This window comes from Ctenocephalides felis, unplaced genomic scaffold (genome assembly GCF_003426905.1).
Source record: "Ctenocephalides felis isolate EL2017-DRISC unplaced genomic scaffold, ASM342690v1 CF-g0.4_SCAFFOLD_03572, whole genome shotgun sequence".
Classification (NCBI taxonomy): domain Eukaryota; kingdom Metazoa; phylum Arthropoda; class Insecta; order Siphonaptera; family Pulicidae; genus Ctenocephalides; species Ctenocephalides felis.
The window spans coordinates 25216766-25238989 of NW_020539726.1; the positions used below are offsets into that span (position 1 = coordinate 25216766).

The 22224-nt window shown below is 26.2% G+C and overlaps 1 protein-coding gene across 1 annotated transcript in view; it reads right to left on the minus strand.

The window, feature by feature from the left end:
* LOC113388291 (zinc finger protein 425-like) overlaps positions 1-22224 on the minus strand; it is a 50200-nt gene that overhangs the window by 20836 nt on the left and 7140 nt on the right. The window contains exons 4-6 of the mRNA XM_026625688.1: positions 18820-18866; positions 13764-13985; positions 3225-3439 (exon numbers count right to left, since the gene is read on the minus strand). Coding sequence (XP_026481473.1) covers positions 3225-3439; positions 13764-13985; positions 18820-18866 — 484 coding nt within the window. The remainder of the gene's footprint in view (positions 1-3224; positions 3440-13763; positions 13986-18819; positions 18867-22224) is intronic.

The window sequence follows — 22224 nt, forward strand, 5'->3', positions numbered from 1 at the left end:
TATATATATATACCTGATTAAAAATACTATATTCCATACAAAATATGTTAGGTTAAAACAAAAAGCGAAGATTATATTAGAATAAAATCAGAAGTCATAAAAACCAACATTCAGTATAAAGTTTGTATTATTTAACTATAAACATAATTATAATCACTATTATTATTTTATAACCTAGCTTCTAATATTAAAAATAGAATATATTATTATATTAATATTGGAATTTATAATTCTACGAACTTATTCTATATATGGTGAAAAATAAATAATACTATAAGATAATAATCAATAAATTATTAATGTCGTTCAATGTATAATATACTGAGATTTCTATTGAAAACATATATAAAATATAAGTAGTCTATGTTTTAGATTTGCACATATATTTGTCCAATGACATCAGGACGTTTTTTCTGATTTTAATTAATTATTAGGACTTAAAATTAAAATAAATACTATTTATCGATAAAATTAAAACTTCATTGCAACCAATATAATTGGTTTACATTGAAAGCTTTGAACTGTTGCATTTTATTTAAATAAAATTAAACTATATTAGTTCCATATTATTACTTTGCTTGCAGCAAGACTACTCCTATGATTTTTGGTTAATAAATACTTTAAAATTTCATCGAAACATTATCATTTATTACATATTCAATTCCATGCATTCTCAAACAATGTTTACTCATATTTCCTTTCAAATATGTTCTATAAGGGCAAACATTGCATTTAAATTGTGGCTCTTTTCCACATTGATATCTCTGATGCATTCTTAAACTCTGATCATATTTATAACTTTTATTACACTTGGAACATTGATACATTTTCGACTGTTCTAGTGTTAGAGGCGGAAAATATTTCATTTGGTTTGAAACACCTTCAAATTTTGGCAGGTGGTAGGTAGCGCCAAAACCTATAAAAATAATAAAAAATGCATGGTTAGAGAAATCAGCAAATAATTTTTTTATTCCAAAAGTACTAAGAATTAAAAAAAATAATTTTGCTCATATTATTATATTTTTTAAAAGACACAATTATATAAATATGATATAATTTCTTAACATAATATAATATAAAATAAAATCCTTAATCGTATGTTTGTTGATGAATGATGTTCTAGTGATAAACATCATAAAACTACATCTAAAATTTGTAAATGCTTGAATTGGTTTTTTGAAGTACAACTTTTGAAGCAAAACTTCTTTAGGCGCGATTAGGGTATAAATCCGCACAAACGCAACGGAAGTGCGTTACGGCCGAGTCGAGTGCCAATGATTCGTCATTCGATCTCGATGAAATCATTTCCATACGGGTCGATTGTGATTAGACGTCGTGTATGTGAATAGAGATTTGTCGTTGTATGCGTATTATTGTTTTTAATTATTTTACATATTTTTAATGCTATTATAAATATATAATTTATAATTTACAACTCATTATTATATAAATGTGTATAATGGTTGACACTAATAAATATGTGCATCATAAGTGTTACCATATTACTAATAAATATTATTCAAAATTGTTATTTGATGTATTTATTTTCACTTAAATACCATCCTGTACAGTAGCAAATAAGTTTTACTTCAATCGCGTGTGAACCTTACGCGCACTCTTTTTTATAATATAATCTATCATCTTAGCTTAGTATTTTTTCGAAAAATGTTGTGACAATTCATCTGAATTCCTAATTTTATGAATGTTCTTCAAATGTTGAATCAAGTTTCCTTTCTGATGCATTTTTTTGTCGCATAAGTGACAATGAAAAGCAGGATCTTTTCCACATTCAAATTTGATATGATTCAACAAACTTCTTCTGTAACTGTAGATTTTTGAACAATTTGGACAAATAAATTTTTCGGTAGATTCCAAAATTGATCCTTTCGATGTCCAAGTTCCTTGAAATCCGCCAGTTAGAAATTGAGGCATTCCTGAAAAATAGTAACAGAGAAGATATAGATTTATATATACCATACTAAGCATTTGAAATGGATCCACTTAGTCTAAAAAAACTGCAAACATATTGATCTATTTTTTTATATTTAAAAAAATTAAATTTTTACATAATTTTACCCTGTATAAATAAAAGTTATTATTATTATACAAAAACAAATTTGTTAAGAATAAAATATTCCAAAAACTCTATTGCATTATATTTAAAAAATTAGATAATCTCGTGAAAATGTATACCTTTTTTGATAAAAATACACACATGTACATAAAATAAACTTAAAAAAAAATATAATAGAAACATGAAATGTGTTTATTAACATGTGTTTCATTTTAATGTAATTTATTTGTATTATTACTGGGAATTTGTTTTAAGATAATTTTTTCCAAAAACATACATACACATATAGTATTGTTGAGAACTTATTATGATAATAAATATATATTAAAACATAAAATCATTTAGTCATGAATATATAACTAAAATAAAAATTATGGATTTTTAACAGCTAAATCATACCTAATTTAAATTTCAAACTTATTTTTAAGGCATCGTTTTTAGGTAAAGCTAATTTTTTAGCATTCAAATTTAGATCAATATTTCAAAAATTTTGTGGTATACTATTTATAAAAAAAAAATTAATTGAATGAATTCATATGAAAAAATGGTAATATATTAGCATATATAACAATTTTTTATATGAATTCCTTCAATTTAAATATTTTTTGTAGCTTCTTGAATAATAATACTTTTGTTCTAAATTCATAGCATAATTGTAAATGCAACAGTATTATATTGAGTATGATTTTATATCATAAAAACTTAAAGCATATCTAAATCTCTTACATAGTATATTTTTCATAAAATAAAGTTGCAATTAAAATATCGGACTCCATTTCTTAAATTATCTAAAAAAAACAAATGTAAATATACATTTTTAAAAATATAATTCATAATATTACCCATTATTAAATTCTAAAATATTTTGCTATATATATACGCATTTACAAAATATTAATGTAAAGTATTAATATAAATAAATATTAATTTATTGCATTTTTTATTAAATTTTCGAAACTATCCAATTGCAGCTGTATATGTATATATTATTGCACATCTTTAAAATATCCACATTATGCATTTTCATATTCATTCATAAACAAGTAAATTTTATAATTTTCACCAGACATTACATTTAAATTTTTGGCTTGGGTGAAACATTCTCAGAAAAGCATTGCGACAAATATTCATAATGAATAATTTTATGTACGCTTTTCACATGTTGCACCAGATTTCCTTTTTGATGCATTTTTTTGTCACAGAGATGACATTGGAAAGCTGGTTCTTTTCCACATTCAAATTTCATATGGTTCAATAAACTTCCTTTATATCTGTAAGATTTTGGACAATGTGGGCATGGAAATTTCTCAGTAGAAGGTGGATCGGGAATCCATACTTGATACCGGCTTTGGGAAAATGATGATCCTGAAAAAAAAAACGAACAAATTAATATATTAAGTAAAATTTGTAAGTACTCTATATTTTCAATTTACGTATACAACTATTTATTACTTTTCAATAAAGTAGTTGTTCAACCCAACTGTTCATTCCATGACAGGTAGTCAAAAAAATAATTTGATGATGTATAACATTATATGTATATTAGTAATATACAAAATACATATTATTTCTTAATGTATATAATTACGGTATAATTCAATCTAATTTATTTTATAATTTGAAGCACATATATACATAAAGCACCTTTGAAATAATCATGCAAAAGTACTATTGAGCCTTTGGGTTGCAGCAATAAATTATTATTAACCATGACAAATTGGCTCAAAAAATATTGATTCAACATAAATGAATATTTATACATGCACCGATAGGGTAAAATTGCAATTCTGGTACATTGGGGCTATTCAAGAAACTTTGCTGAAGAAACCACAGCTCGATGATGATATCCAACCATCAATTGAAACTATTATTTATTTCGTTTGTAACAAGAGTATAATAATTATACAAGGTACAACTACATGGGTAAATGATGACTAATAATTCTTATAAGAAATAATACCAACTCATACATTAAATGATACAATTATTCAAACAATACAATAATTATCGAATTTCATCATTATTCAAACTAAGTAATAAAAATCACTTAATTTGCATCAATTAAAAATACATACATATTACTCGAACAAATGATTTGAAAATAATTGCAAAAATATCACAGTTACCTATATAATACAAATGATATTCTCTATGTACTAAACTATACAGGGTGTCCCAGAATGTAAGGCCAAAAGGGTGTAAAATTGACCTTAACCGCCCAAAAAATTAAGGAAAAAATTTATCTCACGTTGTTTGGCAATTAAGAGCTTTTAAATGCTACCTAGAGCTTTGGTAAAATTATGACTAGTTTTCGGTTATTGTGGTTAATTTTTTTAAAGTGATTCTAGAAATGTTATACACGTTTACAGTTCCAAAGTATGAATGTACAAAATTAATCAAAATAATCAAAATGACCGAAAACAGGTCATAATTTCACCAAAGCCGTATGATGCACTTATAATTTATATAAACTTATAATTTCCAAACAACGTGAATTATTGAAGTAAAACTTCATTGCGCGCGGCTAGGGAGTAAATCTGTGAAAATGCAACGGAAGTTTAGTCATGCCCGAACTATTTGTTACTCGCTTTCGAAGAAATCATTTCTATACGGGTCGTTCGATTGTGATGAGTTGTCGTGCGTCGATTGTAGATTAGTTGTTACGTGTCATAAAGTTAATAAATCTTTCGTTTAAGCGTACCGGCGTACAATCACACGGAGATCGGAATGTCAGATCAAGTTTAAGATTACATCGTAGTACAATCTTGATTTAATAAAAAATGCATGAATCAGAAGATTTTTACCCCGTCGCTCGTTAATATTATAATGAAAATAATAAACAAATAAACATTGTGCAGTGTAAAAATGTTAAGTTTATTGAAATAATTTCTATATTATTCGTAGTTTCTATAATGTATTTCTGTTTGCTAAATAAAACGAGTTAAAAAAAAAGAAACGTAAGTTTATTGAAATAATTTCTATCTTATTCGTAGTTTCTATTATGTATTTCTGATTGCTAAATTTCTGAAATGCTAAATAAAGTAAACAATTATTATAGAATTTATTAATCAGCAATTACTTAATTTCTCTAATGAAGGTTCAACTCCTAAATTCTAATTACAGTGACAAACCGATCATGTCATATTTGAAATATGACTTTAATTACATTGTTGTTTTTAAATATTATAAATATATAATATATAATTTATTATTATATAAATCACGAGTGTCTAAAACCATATAAACATTATTCAAAATTGTTATATGATGTATTTATTTTTCACTTAATTGCCATCTACTACAATAGCAAAAAGGTTTTACTTCAATCGCGTGTGAACCTTACGCGCACTCTTTTTTTTAGAACAGTTAAGTTCAATTTTTCGGCTTGACAAAAAGTTCTGGAGCACTCTGTATAAATAAATTTTCAACAAATATGTATTTATTTTATTATGATAGTATCCGTTATTTTACATATGAATATGTAAATATAGATTATAAAATTTTACAATGAATAGATAAATTGAAGTGAATGAAATAAATAAATTAATAAATGCATACTTGATTATATTATCTATAATTATCATTAAATCTAAGTCTTTATTCTCAACCATAAAAATAAGAATAATATTCATCAAACAACTTTTTCATCAAGAATTACATATTTTACTAAAGTCGTATATGAGAAAATTATTGTGCCTAAAAATAATTGATATGTTTAAAAATTAATTGTTCAGTACTGTTCACAATCCGGATGGTTCCTTTATAATGACGAATCATATTAGCCTTATAAAAGCATTCTTTAGGACACAACGTGCATTTGAATTGTGGATTTTTATTACATTGATATTTTAAATGAGTTTTTAGATTTCTTTCATAAGCATATGTCTTCGAACAAACGGTGCATTTGAAAACTCCATTTCCAGTATTTTTGTAAGCATATTTCCTCCCATATGTGTAGTTAAGATGCTCATCATATGGTGCAAAATGCAATTCTGAAATAAAGATCAGTTTTATGTTAATGAAAATTACTTGATACAGTTTTATATAAGATTAAAAAGAAATAATTAATAAACTCTATTTATTTGAATAAATAAATTTTATTTTGTTTCATGTTTCAGAGGTACAATTGCTTAGTAAAGATACTTGAACAGGTGTGAAAAAATGGCTTACTTTTATTAAATGTAAGTTGTTTGTCATATAATGGGAAAATCAGCAAAATGAAATTAATAGAATTATTATTAAAGTAATAAAATCAATATTCGTAACTGGAAGTCCAGGCAAAACCTAATATACTTATATAAAAATGATTTTTATTAAATGTTGTTGACTAGAATAAAATTCATACATATGTCAACAAATTAAGATTATTTAGGATAGGGCGAGACTCAAAGGTCCAATTTGACTTTGAGCAATTATATTGTGAAAACCAAACCAATTTAATTACAACAAACAACACATATCAAGCAAACAACTATCTGACTATATTAAGTAGAATCCACAGCGTAATTATTGACAAAATGTGTTTTTTGCCGAAAATTTATTATCTGATCCTTTTTACCCCATAAGTGGAGCAAAATGGGAAATCAAGATCCAATATAGTTTAATTTTACAAAATAATAGCTTTATTATTCAAACAGTGCAAAAAATATATTTAATGGCTACATAAATATTTAGAGATAACCCTGTATATAACCTCGATCTGGTGTTTTGTCAAAAATATTTATCAGCGAAGTTGGAATAAACATTAATTTGATTTTTTTTTTGAAAAATTGCTTTTTATAACTTAATTTACTATTTTTCATTTGTTGACACCTTTGCCAGGGTAAAGTTCAGTTGCTCCTTTTTACCCCACCAAGATGTGAACTTTTATATAAGTTATGTAAAAAAATGGTTGAGTGTAACAATTACATAACGTATACTTAGAAAATATATTAAAATATCGTAAACTAAACAACAGTGCTCACAAGCCAAAACAATTAACGATGGAAGAAAATACTTTTATTATGGATTTTCAAACAATGCCATTTATCTCTCGATAGAATCAAGGTGATACCTGGTCATACATCTTTTTCCCTCTACTTTCAAATATTATTTGTAAAAAAATCCTAGCTTTACTTGTTTTTGAGATACCTGTAGTGGACCTTTTTACCCCGCTCTGCCCTATACAAATATTTATATATAATATATTTATGGGTGTATGTGTGTGTATATGTACAAGATTTTAACAATTTGTTATATCTATAAAAAAATATAAAATTTTACACAATACGAGTATCTTATTTAGATTCTATAGATTTCGTTAAAAGTCCCAACATTTAGAGAAAAAAATTATAAATATAACCCTAATAACAAAAAAAAATCTTACAATTATTTGATTGATAATAAGATCAATTATTTTACTAATAATAAGATCAATATGATAAAATATCAATAATAATATTTTAAACCTCGAATAATAGGGTATAAAAAATTAAGTATATAAAATAAAATATAATATACAATTGAAAGAGTAATATATTTATTTGCGACAAGAGATACTATCTAATTGTTTTTGCCCCGGCATGAAATTCGAGAATTCAGCCTAAACTAATTTATTTCACTTTTATAAAAATTATATATATATATATATATATATATATGTATGTATATATTTATTTATATGAGCATTTAAACCATTGTATAAATAAGTTTTTTTTTATTTATCTTCTAACTAAAACAACGTTCTTGGAATATATCCTAGAGATGGAACATACATTGTGCCGAAAGGTCGACAATAAATTATATTTTAAAAAAACATTTCTTTTTTTTTTATTTTTTTTATTAAAAAATTAAATAAATAAATTTCTATTCCATATAATTAATATTATTATTCTTACATGCATCTATGTATCATAACGATTTGTTCAAGCTAAATAATCTATCCCATGTTTTCGTTTACAATGTTTGGTCATATTTCCTCGTAAATAGGCCCTATATGGACAATTAGTACATTTAAATTGAGGTTCCTTTCCACATTGATATTTCTGGTGTTGTCTCAGACCTTGCTCATAGACATAACTTCTTCTGCAAGAAAAGCAACTGTAAAGTTTTTGCTGAGATTGTATGAAGAATTGCTGTGGATTTATCGGTTGACTAGTAAACAGAGACTTGTAGATACCTGTAATGATAATAATCAGTTTTTGTTAAGTAATTTTATACAAACCATGAACAATATATTTTTAAAACTCTATATTGAAGTTCTAACTATTGTATGTACTTAATAAAACTTCAAAATGGTCATCTAAAAATATTGATAAATACTATACCAATACTAATCGGACGAGAATGTTCGTAAATGATGATTCAATGTTTTATTAACTTACCGTAAGACAAGTTATAGTAATCGCCAAAAAATCGAAAATGAAAATTTTTATTTTTCTTTACGTTTCAATGGTTTTTGAACATTTTGGAATACGTTAGAAAAAATGGATGTATGTGTGTCAGTGTGTATGTGCGTGTGTGTGTGTATGTATTTGCGGATACAATTTTTCCTCGACGATTTCGAGAACACGAATCAACCAGTTTGAATTATTCATTGACGTATAGAGATTGCTTCGAAAAAAAAGTACAAAATTTCTAAAATATTTCAAAGTTTTTTCAAATATTTTAAAAATCCCAAATATCTATTTTTTTCAAAGTTCTAAAAATAATAGATTTTTTTAATTTTAATTTTTGGTACTAAAAGTTCCAGCAATTTGCCTTAAAACACGATACCATGCACCACTAGTTTCAAGACTAAGTTTATAATATTTGCACTATTTTTAAAGTGTCTTGGAAAATTTTGTTTTATTTTTGTACCGAAAATACCTTATGTTGGAAAAACTAAGCAACTTGTTTGACAACTATTGCAAAATACATATTCTCTATTTTGGACATTCTTGATTGAATTAATTTTAATTTTATTTAAAAAAAAATATATAATCACAATCTTATGTCAATCACGTCCGCAAAAATTACTTAACATATAAAAATTACAGGTATATAAACGTCCGAAGGAGTAAAAAATCAAGCTTTTCGAGTAAGCTTCAAAAAATCTAGAAATATAAATGTCGAATATTTTGATAATAATTAATATATGGGCTAAAAAGTCTAAAGATACATATGCAATCTATAAAAGATCTATGATTTTTTTTTCTGAATTTATTTTAAATTCCTGACGTTTTGGCTACACTAATTAAGAGAAATATGTCATCGAAATTCAAATTATGTTTAAAATATCATATTTACTCATTTTATTTTTTAGTTCTACTTAATGAAGGTTAAGATTACAACACAAACTAATGGATTTTAATATATATTACGTAAGTACTTTTTACTCTTTATATATTTTTTTATTTTGACTCCAACTCAATTGTTTTAGCTTTTAATTTTATTTTTAGTTTCTACTGAATGAATGCTAAAATTATAGCCGAAACGTATGAATGTAAAATAAATTTTTGAAAGAAATTCATGTTTTTTATTGATGTTATGCCCGATTACTAAACTTTGTTAATACATATGTCAACATCAAATTCAGAATCATACAATATAATAAATAAATTAGAAATATACATATATATATATATATATATATATATATATATATATATATATATACATAATATAATGCATAGAAAACTGCTCACGTGATTATATTATAAATTCCATAGAAAATAATAAAATAATCTAACAAACCTAACAAATATCAAGAATTTCACTTTTATCGATTGACAACACAAACAATTATTTCACTCAATAACATAATTTATATTTATTATTGAATATTTTATATTATTTATTAAATTTAAACTTTTAGCCTTATAAAAGCATAATGTAGGTACTTATTATTAGTTAATAATGTTTTGACACTTTTTCATAAAACTATCTTAAACAGTATTGAAACTGTACTGTACTAAAATATATCATAAACACTTTAAAAATATCAATTTATATTACATATTCACATTCTAATCACACAAGACTACAAAATATTTTTCCTTATATTTGACTCAGTTATAACTGTATAACATCAAACTCCATCTCAACTTTAACTAAACTAAAACTTAAAAAAAAAACTACGAGGGTATTTTTTGATTTTGACATAGAGGCTTATAAGGGTCTCAACTATACCTGTTTTGGGGATGGTAGAAAGAGACATACAAAGGGTAGTTTTTCGGAAAGTATAGCCATCTCTTTTTCATAAGGCACTCGCATATAAAAGAGGAACCATAATTTAACATATATAACGGCTCATAAGTTTATTTTGAATTACCTTAGAATAGAAGATAAAAAATTAATGAAGGTACATTTAAGAATTATAAAATAATGGAATATTTATTTAAAATATAGTAACATTAGACTTGGCTTCATTCTGAATTTATAATATATAACAAAAACTAGCTGTAAGTGGAATTCTGCCTTAAGGCAATTAAGGCATCGTGCCTTAAGGCAAATTGCTGGAACTTCCCGTACCAAAAATTATCATTTGTTTAAAAACAATTAACATTTTTGAAAAAAATTTACTACGAAAATATTAGATTTTAGAGAAACTATAAATTTGACAAAAAATTTACTTTAAAAAAAAAAAAATTTTTTTTGAAAACAATTTTTTTTTGAAAACAAAAAAAGTTTTCTTCATTTTGACATATTTTGGAAATTCTGAAGGTTTTTTCAAAGCAATCGTACTGCTTTCACTGCATAAAGACGAAATATCAAAACGCGTAAGCGCCGCATCGCCGTCTAACGCGTAAACATTGGTACGGAACCCATGGGAATGTAAACAAAATTTATACTTATTGTTAAAATCTCTATAAAATATCTGATAATTTGATGTGCATATGTGTAATGATCATTTTTGACCGCCAAATGGCTCATTTTTTTACTTTTTCCTCCATATCTCCAAAGTCGTTGGACCTGCCTTTCCAAAATTTGAATAGTTAATCTCTATAAAATATCTGATAATTTGATGTGCATATGTGTAATGATCAGTTTTGACCGCCAAATGGCTCATTTTTTTACTTTTTCCTCCATATCTCCTAAGTCGTTGGACCTGCCTTTCCAAAATTTTGAATAGTTCTTCATTTAGTCAATACAAATAAAATGTTTTTTGAATTATTCAAAATATTCAAATTATTTCAAATTGAATTATTCCGTTCTCTTAAAAACTGAGTTACCGTTTCGGCACTTTTTGCCCCGTATCTTCGGAACGGCTAGACCTACCTTTGCCAAAAACTAATCAGCACGTCTCCTTATCAATATAAATCGAATATTTTTTAAATTATTCAAATCGGTTGATTCGTGTTCTCGAAATTGTCGACGAAAATTTGTATTCGCACATACATACACACACATACACACACACACACACACATACATCCATTTTTTCTAAGGTATGCCAAAATGTTCAGAAACCTTTGAAACGTAAAGATATATAAAAAATTTCATTTTCGATTTTTTTACTATTAAACATTTTGCGATTACTATAACTTGCCCTACGGGAAGTTAAAAAGATGTAATATTATTAAAACACAGAAATTCAACCAAATTTGTTACCAGTAAACTCTGGTTTGACCCTTCGATGATATCTTAAACAAATTCAAGGTATAACAATGTTTTGTCATGTTTTTGAATTTTTAAAATGTTTCTTTGCAAAATATATAAATTAAATTTAATAAGAAAAACTTGCCTAGTAATGTGTATTTGTTCAAATATAGCAAGATTTTTTTCATTAATAATTTTCAATAAGTACTTCAATAATAGTAGTACAAAATATAAAGAAATATCTTCTATCTGAAATTATAAATCATTTTCATATTTCATTGCAATAAAATCAAAAAGTTTTTATACATAGGAAATGTATCATAACTTTTTAATAGCAATCAAAACTACGTGTTTTAAAAGATAAGTTTGGTATCGTACATTCCAACTTAGTATTTTGATCAATAGGGCAACCAACGGTCGAACACTCTTCTTTTTTAAGTATCGACTATAAATATTAAAACTTATACCTAACAGTGTTGACGTTATGTGTTGCAGCAATGCCCACAAAGTACGATTTTCACTTAAGATTATATGTAAGACCAATAGCAGGTAACCCAACGGTCAAATACTCTTTTTTTATATGTCTTTTATATATATTGCATATGTATATCTAATAGTGATGACGTGTATGTGTTGCAGCAATGCCCACAAAGAACGATTTTCACTTGCGATAATATTTAAGATATATAACATCAAGTAGAAATTTGGTAGAATACAGCTCGATATCGAGCTGGTTGAAATTGGAATCGAACTCGGGACTAGTTTGCGCCATGTATCATATTATATAACTGATATAATGGCAGTCATACAATGAAAATTTCTCATATACTTTTTTTTTTAAATATGTAAAGGTGATAGATTTTATTTGACATGTTTTACGGTATAAATAATTAGGTAAAGTAAGTATTTCAAATCAAATAAAGTAATTAGGCGTACTAAAACAGTTTATTTATAAAAAATAATTATGAAAAAAAATATGAGAAATTTGTAAGAGCCATAATTGGCTCTGACAAAATAACCGTGTCTTAGTTAAAGTAATAGTACACTAATGTGTATTTTTGTACAAATTTATTTTTGTAATTTTATTTTGTAACTTAAATTGACAAAAGTATGAAATTATAATGAATTTTAACCATCAATTATTTATAAATGTCAGGCTTGATGTGTATATTACTTTTGTCTTAAATTTTTTATGTAGCATCTGAATAACCGTAGAGATTAGATAGTGCGCAATTCAATCAAACTTTTGTATGGAAATAGCATGGAAAAATTAAAAAAATGTTTTTTAGGTATTTTATTCACGGCCGAAGATTGTCGTGACCCCTTACTATTCAATAAATTATACATTTGAGCTATTCACACGAAAACAATTTCATTGTTCTTTAAAGTAATATTTTTGTATTTTCTGGAAAATACACAATGGCATCATTTTGACTCGTATACCTAAAAGGTCGTAAAACAGCCTGTGAGATTAGAAAGCGACCGCTTCCTTCCCAAAGCAAAGGCGCAGTAACAGATTTAAGGGGGTTGTTCGTTTTTTTTTTACAAAAAATGCAAGGTATTTGTTTTTGTTTTTCTCGAAATGTATTTATCATAGAGACATCCGTTTTTTTAAAACAAAATCGTAATCATAGAATATTACGAAATTTTCTTCTTTTTTTTTGCCTTTATTTTTTAACCAGGAGGCGCCAAAGTCGGCCTTGCAAAATCGATCTCTTTTGCGGTGCCACAGATAAATCCGTTGCGCATCGCCTGAAACAAAAAAAAGAAGAAACTACGTTGAAGAAGAAGTTTGAATCCAGTCCCCCTATCAAAATGAAAGAAATAAAACAAGAAGGAAAAAAATGGCAGCTATTTTAAACAAAGTGTAAAAAAAGGTCATCAATTTCATCCAGTTTTTAATTATCAATACATCATATTGCATAGATTTAAAATATCTTTATTCACAACCAACTAATTAGTTTTCAGTTATTTCATAACATATCATCAATTCATCAACTTTACCAAGTTGCATTCAAAATATTTTGAATTACATCCAGTTAATTCATTTATGATTTCTTCATTACTTCATTAATTCTATTCCTTGTGTAATAGTGAGATAATTCTTCCAAATCGTTAAGTTTATGTTTACTTTTTAGGTGATGTATGATATTTCCTTTTTGATGCATTTGCTTGTTGCAGAGTTTACATTGAAACTCTGGCATTTTTCCACACTCAAATTTGATATGTCTAGCTAAGTTTCCACGAGTGCTGTAAGATTTTCCGCAATTTTCACATACCCATTCCTTACTAGACAATTCTGAGGAAAAATGATAGAGCACATTGCTTGCAATTGAAGGTTCTTGGTAAATGCCTAAAAATATAATTTAGTAGTTAGAAACAATTTCACAATGACAATTATTTGTTCACAAATATTACAGTTTATAAAAAATGTAATATCAGTGATTCTGAAAACAATATTAAATTTGTGTAAAATTGTGATATCGATTTATAATAACAAAATAAAACACTATATACATTTAAAATATATTTAAGATTTAAGTATATAATGTTATAGTAAATATTGTTTTATAAATTTAATTGAAAGTTTATATTGAGTAAATTTGTTATATGTATATAACATATATGAATATTAGGGTGGTCCTTAATATCGACATTTTCGAATTTATTTGCTCCTAAGGGCTCAAATACTTCCAAATTAATAAAAAAAATCTTCCAAATAGCTCTAGCTCTTAATATTGTCTTTTAGATAGTGCGCAATTCAATCAAATTTTTGTATGGAAATAGCATGGAAAAATTTTCAAAAATTTTAAAAATGTGCTTTAGATATAACTTAGCGATCAAATAAATATGTTTTATATAAAGTTCGACGCTCTACAAAACAAATTATAAAAAAACCTGTTTTGTAAAGCGTCGAATTTTCAATAAAAGATGACACGAATTGTCACTTTTAATTCATTTATCGCTAAGTTATACCTAAAAAACATTCTTAAAATTTTCAAAAATTTTCCATGCTATTTTCATACGAAGCTTTGATTGAATTGCGCATTATCTAAATGTTATTATTATTAGGAACTTTTTTTTATTAATTTTGAAGCATTTGATCCCTTGGGAGCAAAGAAATTCGAAAATGTTCATATTAAGGACTACCCTAATATATATATATATATATATATATATAATATATATATATATATATATATATATATAGCTGAGTTAAACTCCAACTCTATTCGAAAATTGACATTACTTCTGCATGATCCAAAGCGGGAGTTCGAACTCGCGATCCTGCCCACACAAGGCAGTAAATATATATATATATATATATATATATATATATATATATATATGATTTTGAAATAAAGAGACTACATTAGTCCTTTACTATTGTTATTACATTTTCACACCAAATATAAAATATAGATTACTGATCCTAAAATTACCCCAAATTACCTAAATGCACTTAAAACAACCACTATTATTTCCATTCAAATCCTGTTTTTTTAAATAAAATAAACTACATTAGTCGTTTAATGATTACATTTTCACAGTAAATATAAAATATAGATTACTAAGCCTAGAATTACCTAAAATTACCTAAATGCACTTAAAACAACAATAATTATTTCCATTCAAATCCCGGTTTTTGAAATAAAAAAGACTACATTAGTCCTTACTATTAATTACATTTTCATCTAAAATATAAAAAAAATAGATTACTGAGCCTAAAATTATCTAAAATTACCTAGATGCACTTATAGTCCAGTCATTTGGTGCAAAAAAAGGCTGTTGACGGTACAGTACTCCGGGAATTCTGAAAATTGGTAATCTTATAGATTTCGAGGTGCTCTTTACGAAAATCAACTTTGCCACCTCAAATTTGAACGGCAAGTTGCCGCCATATTGAAAAAATGGCGTCAAAAAACAGCTTCTTTAAAATATCTCCTTTCTGGCTCATTCTACAATAAAAGTATATATGTACGAATTAAACTAGAGAAAATTTCCTACAATTCCTTAGAAAATCGTTTTTTTGTAAAATTGATAGTTTGAGAGTATGGCCGCCTCAAAGTCTTTGCTGCTCTCGCCGTAGTATCAAATCTGTCCATATGTGACAGCACTTCGAACTTGACCACATTCTCTCTAATAATTAATATTTTCAATGTTAAATTAAGCGAATAAGATCTAGAAATTAAATAATTCAAATATTTTTTGTTTTTTTTTTTGCTAATTTTTTAACACTTCAATGGCAAAGTAGCTATAAGTATACTTATAGCTTGAGTAGCACCTTATAGCTTCAAGTAGCTTGAAGCATTAAAAAATCAGCAAAAAAACAGAAAAATATTTGAATTATTTTATTTCTAGATCTTATTCGCTTAATTTAACATTGAAAATATTAATTATTAGAGAGAATGTGGTCAAGTTCGAAGTGCTGTCACATATGGACAGATTTGACACTACGGCGAGAGCAGCAAAGACTTTGAGGCGGCCGTACTCTCAAACTATCAATTTTACAAAAAAACGGTTTTCTAAGGAATTGTAGAAAATTTTCTCTAGTTTAATTCGTACATATATACTTTTATCGTAGAATGAGCCAGAAAGGAGATATTTTAAAAAAGCTGTTTTTTGACGCCATTTTTTCAATATGGCGGCAACTTGCCGTTCAAATTTGAGGTGGCAAAGTTGATTTTCGTAAAGAGCACCTCGAAATCTATAAGATTACTAATTTTCAGAATTCCCGGAGTACTGTACCGGCAAAACGACCAAATGACTGGACTATTAAAACAACAATTTAAATACCTTAATTAATTATTAAGGTATTGAGTAATAATATAAGAAATTAAGATAACGAATTTAAGATTCGATTGAAAAGTAATCAGTCAAAATATAAGATATTTATTACTAATTCTAGCTAAATTCAATAACAATAATAATATTCAATACATCCATATTAACTAGCAAATTATAAAGATCATTTGATTCCTATTTTAGTATATTCCTATCTTAGTATACTATACAAGAAATATTGATCTTGTATGATCAAATAAATATTGTTATTTTGTTATTGCTAAATAAACCATTAATTAGAAAAACTAATTTCATATGTAATTAATTTTAATAATAGTGAAGACTGGGTACATTTGTACAACTTTTTTCTGCCATAATTATGTTAATTCACCAGTTAGCTGGGAGAAAAATAAATGATAATTTGAACACTTGTCTAAATTAAAATTGAACAAATCTCACATAGACTTTCTCAATATCATAACATTGTTTTTTTGAAGTTATTGCATTTCATAATACTAATGTTATGCTTAATATCGTTTTAGTGTTGAATTTTACTGTAATTAATTCAATTAATATAATTTATAATAACATTGTAAAAACTAAAAAGTCATAAAATTAGTCATGAAATCAAATCATCCACACTTCAAAGTCCACACTTCAAAGATGGTTAAGAGCAATGCGATCTGCATATCATGTTAATGTAGAGCACAGACTAAATGCAATAATGGAAACTTGTTCGAACGAACATACTTGATCTTTCAATGATTTCTTGATCAAACTTGATAGACCCTATGTCAGCTGTTATGACGACTGTCACTACCGTACCCTGACAGAACCGTACCCAGTCTCTCCTATCGTTGAAGTCGATAAAATTAACGAATTTGAGAGTTGTCAGACAAAAATCGTCAAGTCTGCCACAATGACTTGTCAGACAAAATATAAAATATCTATGGCTAAACCTAATATTGCCGAGATTTACTTCAACATTTCTATGCCTAAAGTCGATTTCATTTTTTCTGCTTGACTTCATGCTTCACATAGTGCCTAATCAAATTTATTTTATAATAGCACTTTTTGCCACAAATAATACATTCGAATTGTGGTTCTTTCTGACATTGAAACTTAATATGGCTTTGTAGACTTCCCAGTGTTGAATAATTTTTCTGGCATTCTGTACACTGATATTTGCTAATTGTATGCATTACAAGGGCACTCTTGCGAAGCTTGTAAGGACTCGTGAGTGGACGATGATTTCTATACTCTGAAAATCAAGAAAAAAATATTGGTTTAAAGAACAAATCAAGACAGAAATATAGTAAGTACTATCACGCACACGTCAGTTACTACTAAAAAAAATCAAGTATACTAGAAAAAAAAATTGACTACATTCTATGAGTTGTTTTGCTTGAACTTCTCTTTGTACGCAATATTTTGGATGGTAACCCAATGGCTAACCTATCTGTAGTAGAACAAATAATATTTATTACAATCCGACACAAATTTATGTTTTATCGACGTTTCAAGCCATTCTGAATCGAATAAGACCAAATTTGGAAAAAAGTATGTATGTGTGTGTGTGTGAACAGATTTTTTGCCGTAAATCCAAGTTTTCTCAAAAACGGCTGAATCAATTGCAAACATTTTAAATCCATTCGATGTATCTCGATGAGGACTAGCGTTTATCAATTTTGCGCGACGATCAGCCAAGCCGCTTCTTTGTAAATAGCAGAAAAGTGGAAAGATTTTCGTCCACGTTTCAGCCCGCAATTCTGAATCGATTTTGAAAATTCAAAAACTGTTCGAAAGATATTGGTTGGAAATCGACCTGATTAGTTTTTGGTAAATATCGCCCTGGTCGTTCTCTTGTAATAAAATGCTAAAACAAATTTTTTCGATGATTTTTATGAATTTTTTTTGACGATAGATACCATGGTCTTATAGAATCTATATCATACTAAAACTTGAAGGCCCTACGACAAATCGTTTAATTTTAAAAAATTAGTATCGTTTTTTTGGCGTTTGTTAAAATTAGACCTTTCATCGACGTTTGCTCAAAAACGCCTGAACCGTTTTCAGAAATTTAAAAGCTATTTGATGTATCTCGATGAGGGCTATCGTTTGTCAGTTTTGTGCAATGTTTTGTTAAAAAATCACATTTCATATTTAAAATAAAAGCTCTTTGAATGCATCTGTAATGAGATTGTATTTTTTTTAAATGTAAATTTTAAGGTGCTTGTCAAAATTTATTTTGAATGGGAACTTTTTATTGCAATATTCGCATTTGAGTTGAGGTTCTACCCCACATTGCAACTTCATATGTGTCACCATACTGCTAATATAATAATATACTTATATAGAATAATGGGTATATTTCTTTCGACTTAAAAATTTGGTTTTCTAACACCTCTGAGACATATGTAGCTCTCTGTGTCCTTGTTTTTTGAAACCCCTGAAAAAGAAAAATAAATATAATTAGAAAAATAATGACACAAGAAAAATTTTTAATGAAAAAACTCTGAAATAAAAATCAAGTTATTATAAACCAGAGATAAAAAATCAGGAAACTAAAGAGCACATGTACCAAAAATAATAGCTTTATTTCCAAGATTCATTTATTTATATCATTTACACAAAATAAATTCAAATTAATTAAACAAAATTCATTTCTAAAATTAACACAACAAAATAAATTTACATGTACAAATCCTGCTAATGATTATTTCCAACTATTTTCTATTTCTGCAATTGCGCTTCTCTGAAAAATTAAGACAAACAATAAAAAAATCTGAAATATTTATTTGTATATATTTTTTTAATTTATTGTATTAAAATAAATTATATATAACTATTTTCTTATCTTTGGCATAAAGATATTTCATACATATTTGGTATATTTACAGTCCCAATAAATATTCAAACTAGAAATAGAGGAAACACTTTGGTATGAAAAGACTATAAGAAATTCAGACTATAACTTTTGAAATAATTTATATATATATATATATATATATATATATATATATATTGATTCAAAATCCAATGCAATCTAAAATTAAGATAAAATAAAAATCACAAACATACGCCACCCACAAGCTTAAAATATTTATGTAAGTAATTTAAAATATTTCCATTAAATGTTGTCTTTATATTTCATAAAAATAAAATAAATATTTTTAGATTTTTAAGATCATAATTTGGGAATAAGTCATAATATAACTAAATCAACTAACCTATGCAGTTTGGCTAAATTGGACTAGAAACGTCTAAAGTAAGAACTAAATAAATCTATGTATATATGCTACAAGTATACTTAAATTTATTAAATATAAAATGACTAGGTTAAGCTTTGGAATCATTCAATTTGTTATGATATCATCTTTAGAATGTATATATTTCATATGTCTTTTCATATTCGACTTTACGTGGAAGTTTCTATGGCAAATTGGACAGGAAAAATGTGGAGCTTTACCACATTCGTATTTTATATGGCTGGACAAAGTGCACTGGTTCTTGTATCTGTAATAAAATAAATCATTTAGGTTTAGTAATATTTTTTATTTATATCATAATAATGTAAGTAAATTAAATGACAAGAATTTGAAACATGACAAACGATGTAAAATTTAAATAAAGACCATAGAATTATGTTTTCTAGGAAAAGTACAAACTCTAGTCGAAAGTTCTGAATGAACTAATTAATTCTGGAATATTTTAAAAATATAAAAGGCACAAAATTTGATTTTATTAATATACCTTCTTCCACATTTTAGACATTGAAATTTCTTATTAGTTTCATCTACTTCTGGATGAGATGCAGAACAATTCAAAATGTGGCGGTTGAAAGGCAGGTACTCCGTGAAAGACCTCCAGCACTTCGAACAGGTTAAAAAAGTTAAGTCATCAAAATTTAAGCTGGATGGATCTGAAACATCAAACAACTAAATTAGTAAAAACATCTAAAACTGCTATTAAAAAATGTTACATTACAAATGTTATTTATTTGCAAAAATCGAATATTTTAAATTTTCCTGTATACTATAGGATACTGTTTCTGAAATATACATTTACTCAAATAAAAGAACAGTAATAGAAGAATTTTAAATTAATCAAATTATTAATATTTAATAAACAAATAAAATTTCATCAAACAACGCTAATAAAAAATATTAATATTAAAATCAACTGATAAATGTAAAAGAAATATAAGTGATTTTTAAAAAACAATAATGACAAACAAACTTACCTAAAATTAGTCAATCTATCTAAAAACAAAAATATAACATAAAACAGAAAGCACAATCATAAATTATAATATTACATAATAATAGTTATATTTTTTAAAATAAAACACAACACAAATTGTAACTAAAAATAATCATTTCATCTAAAGCTGCAGATAATCTGAAAAATATAATAAAAACATTTTTAATGATGAAAATTGTTGTTTGTAAATTTTATTACAAATTTTAATGTACATATAAATACATTATTTAAATAAAATAGTATATGTTATTTAATTATAATATTATTTATAGAACTAATTCAACACAATTTCATATAAATAGATCATTTTCATTTTATCTTATTTATGTTTATTTGCAAGTAGTAATAAAATATAGTTTTTATGATTTAATCTTTTAATTTTTTTATAATTTGTTTCAAACTAAACAAATAAAGATTTTTTTATTTGTTTCAAAAGTTCATAAAAATAATTTTATCTTTAAGGTCAGATAACTAAATAATTAAAAATATTAATATATATTATATTAAAATGTATACATTTAATTTAATAAATATACAATAAACATTTTATACAATTTATAATAAACTTCAGATAGAATAAACTAATAGTATAGGAAAAATGTATACATTACATGCACACACGCACACTCGCACACACACAAGGTTGTGATTTCAAACTTCCGCGGGTAACTTGGTATGCAGTAGTAATATCAATTTTCATTTGAACTAGTGATGTATGCCATCGTGCCATTAGGCAAATTGCTGGAACTTCCTGTATTGTAATGAAATATACGAAAAATGTTGAAGGTTTTCAAATATATTATTATAAATACTGTAACTTTCAATATTCTATTTTATAGACAAAATATATAAGCTCATAAATTGGACGATGACGTTTATATAAAATAAATATAAAGTAAATAAAAAAAACTTAATGAAGCGGAGTTACACTTTTCTAAAAATTATATAAACTGAATTAAAATGTTAAAATTACTTATTCCAAGTGAGCTTTAGAATTTAAATTAAAAAAATATATTTTTTTTTGCTTTTTGTCAATACAAGTGTAAGGTTTTTCCAATCATTCAAATCGGATGCTTCGTTCCCTCAAAAACTACCAATTTTTGCACATTTAGCCCTATATCGTCTGCACCTTTCTTCGGCAAAATCTAATCACTATTTCTCTTCATCATTACGATCTAAACGTTTTTTGAATCATTCAAATCGGATGATCTGTTCTCTCAAAAACTTAATTTCTATTTCTGCACTCTATGCTTCGTATCTCCGAACGGGCTGGATCTGTCCTTGCCAAAAACTAATCAGCACGTCTCTACCTAAAACTAATCAGTAAGAATCGAATGATTTTTTACTATTTCAAATCGATTGATCCGTGCCCGAAATGGATGACAAAAAATTGTGGACACACACACGCACACATGCTTCCATTTTTTCTAAGGTATGCCAAAATGTTCAGAAACCTCTGGAACATAAAGTTTCCATATCGTTGGAAAATTTCTCACGCTTTTCATCCCTGAATCGACTTGGAGTTTAACTTAACTCATAGGCCT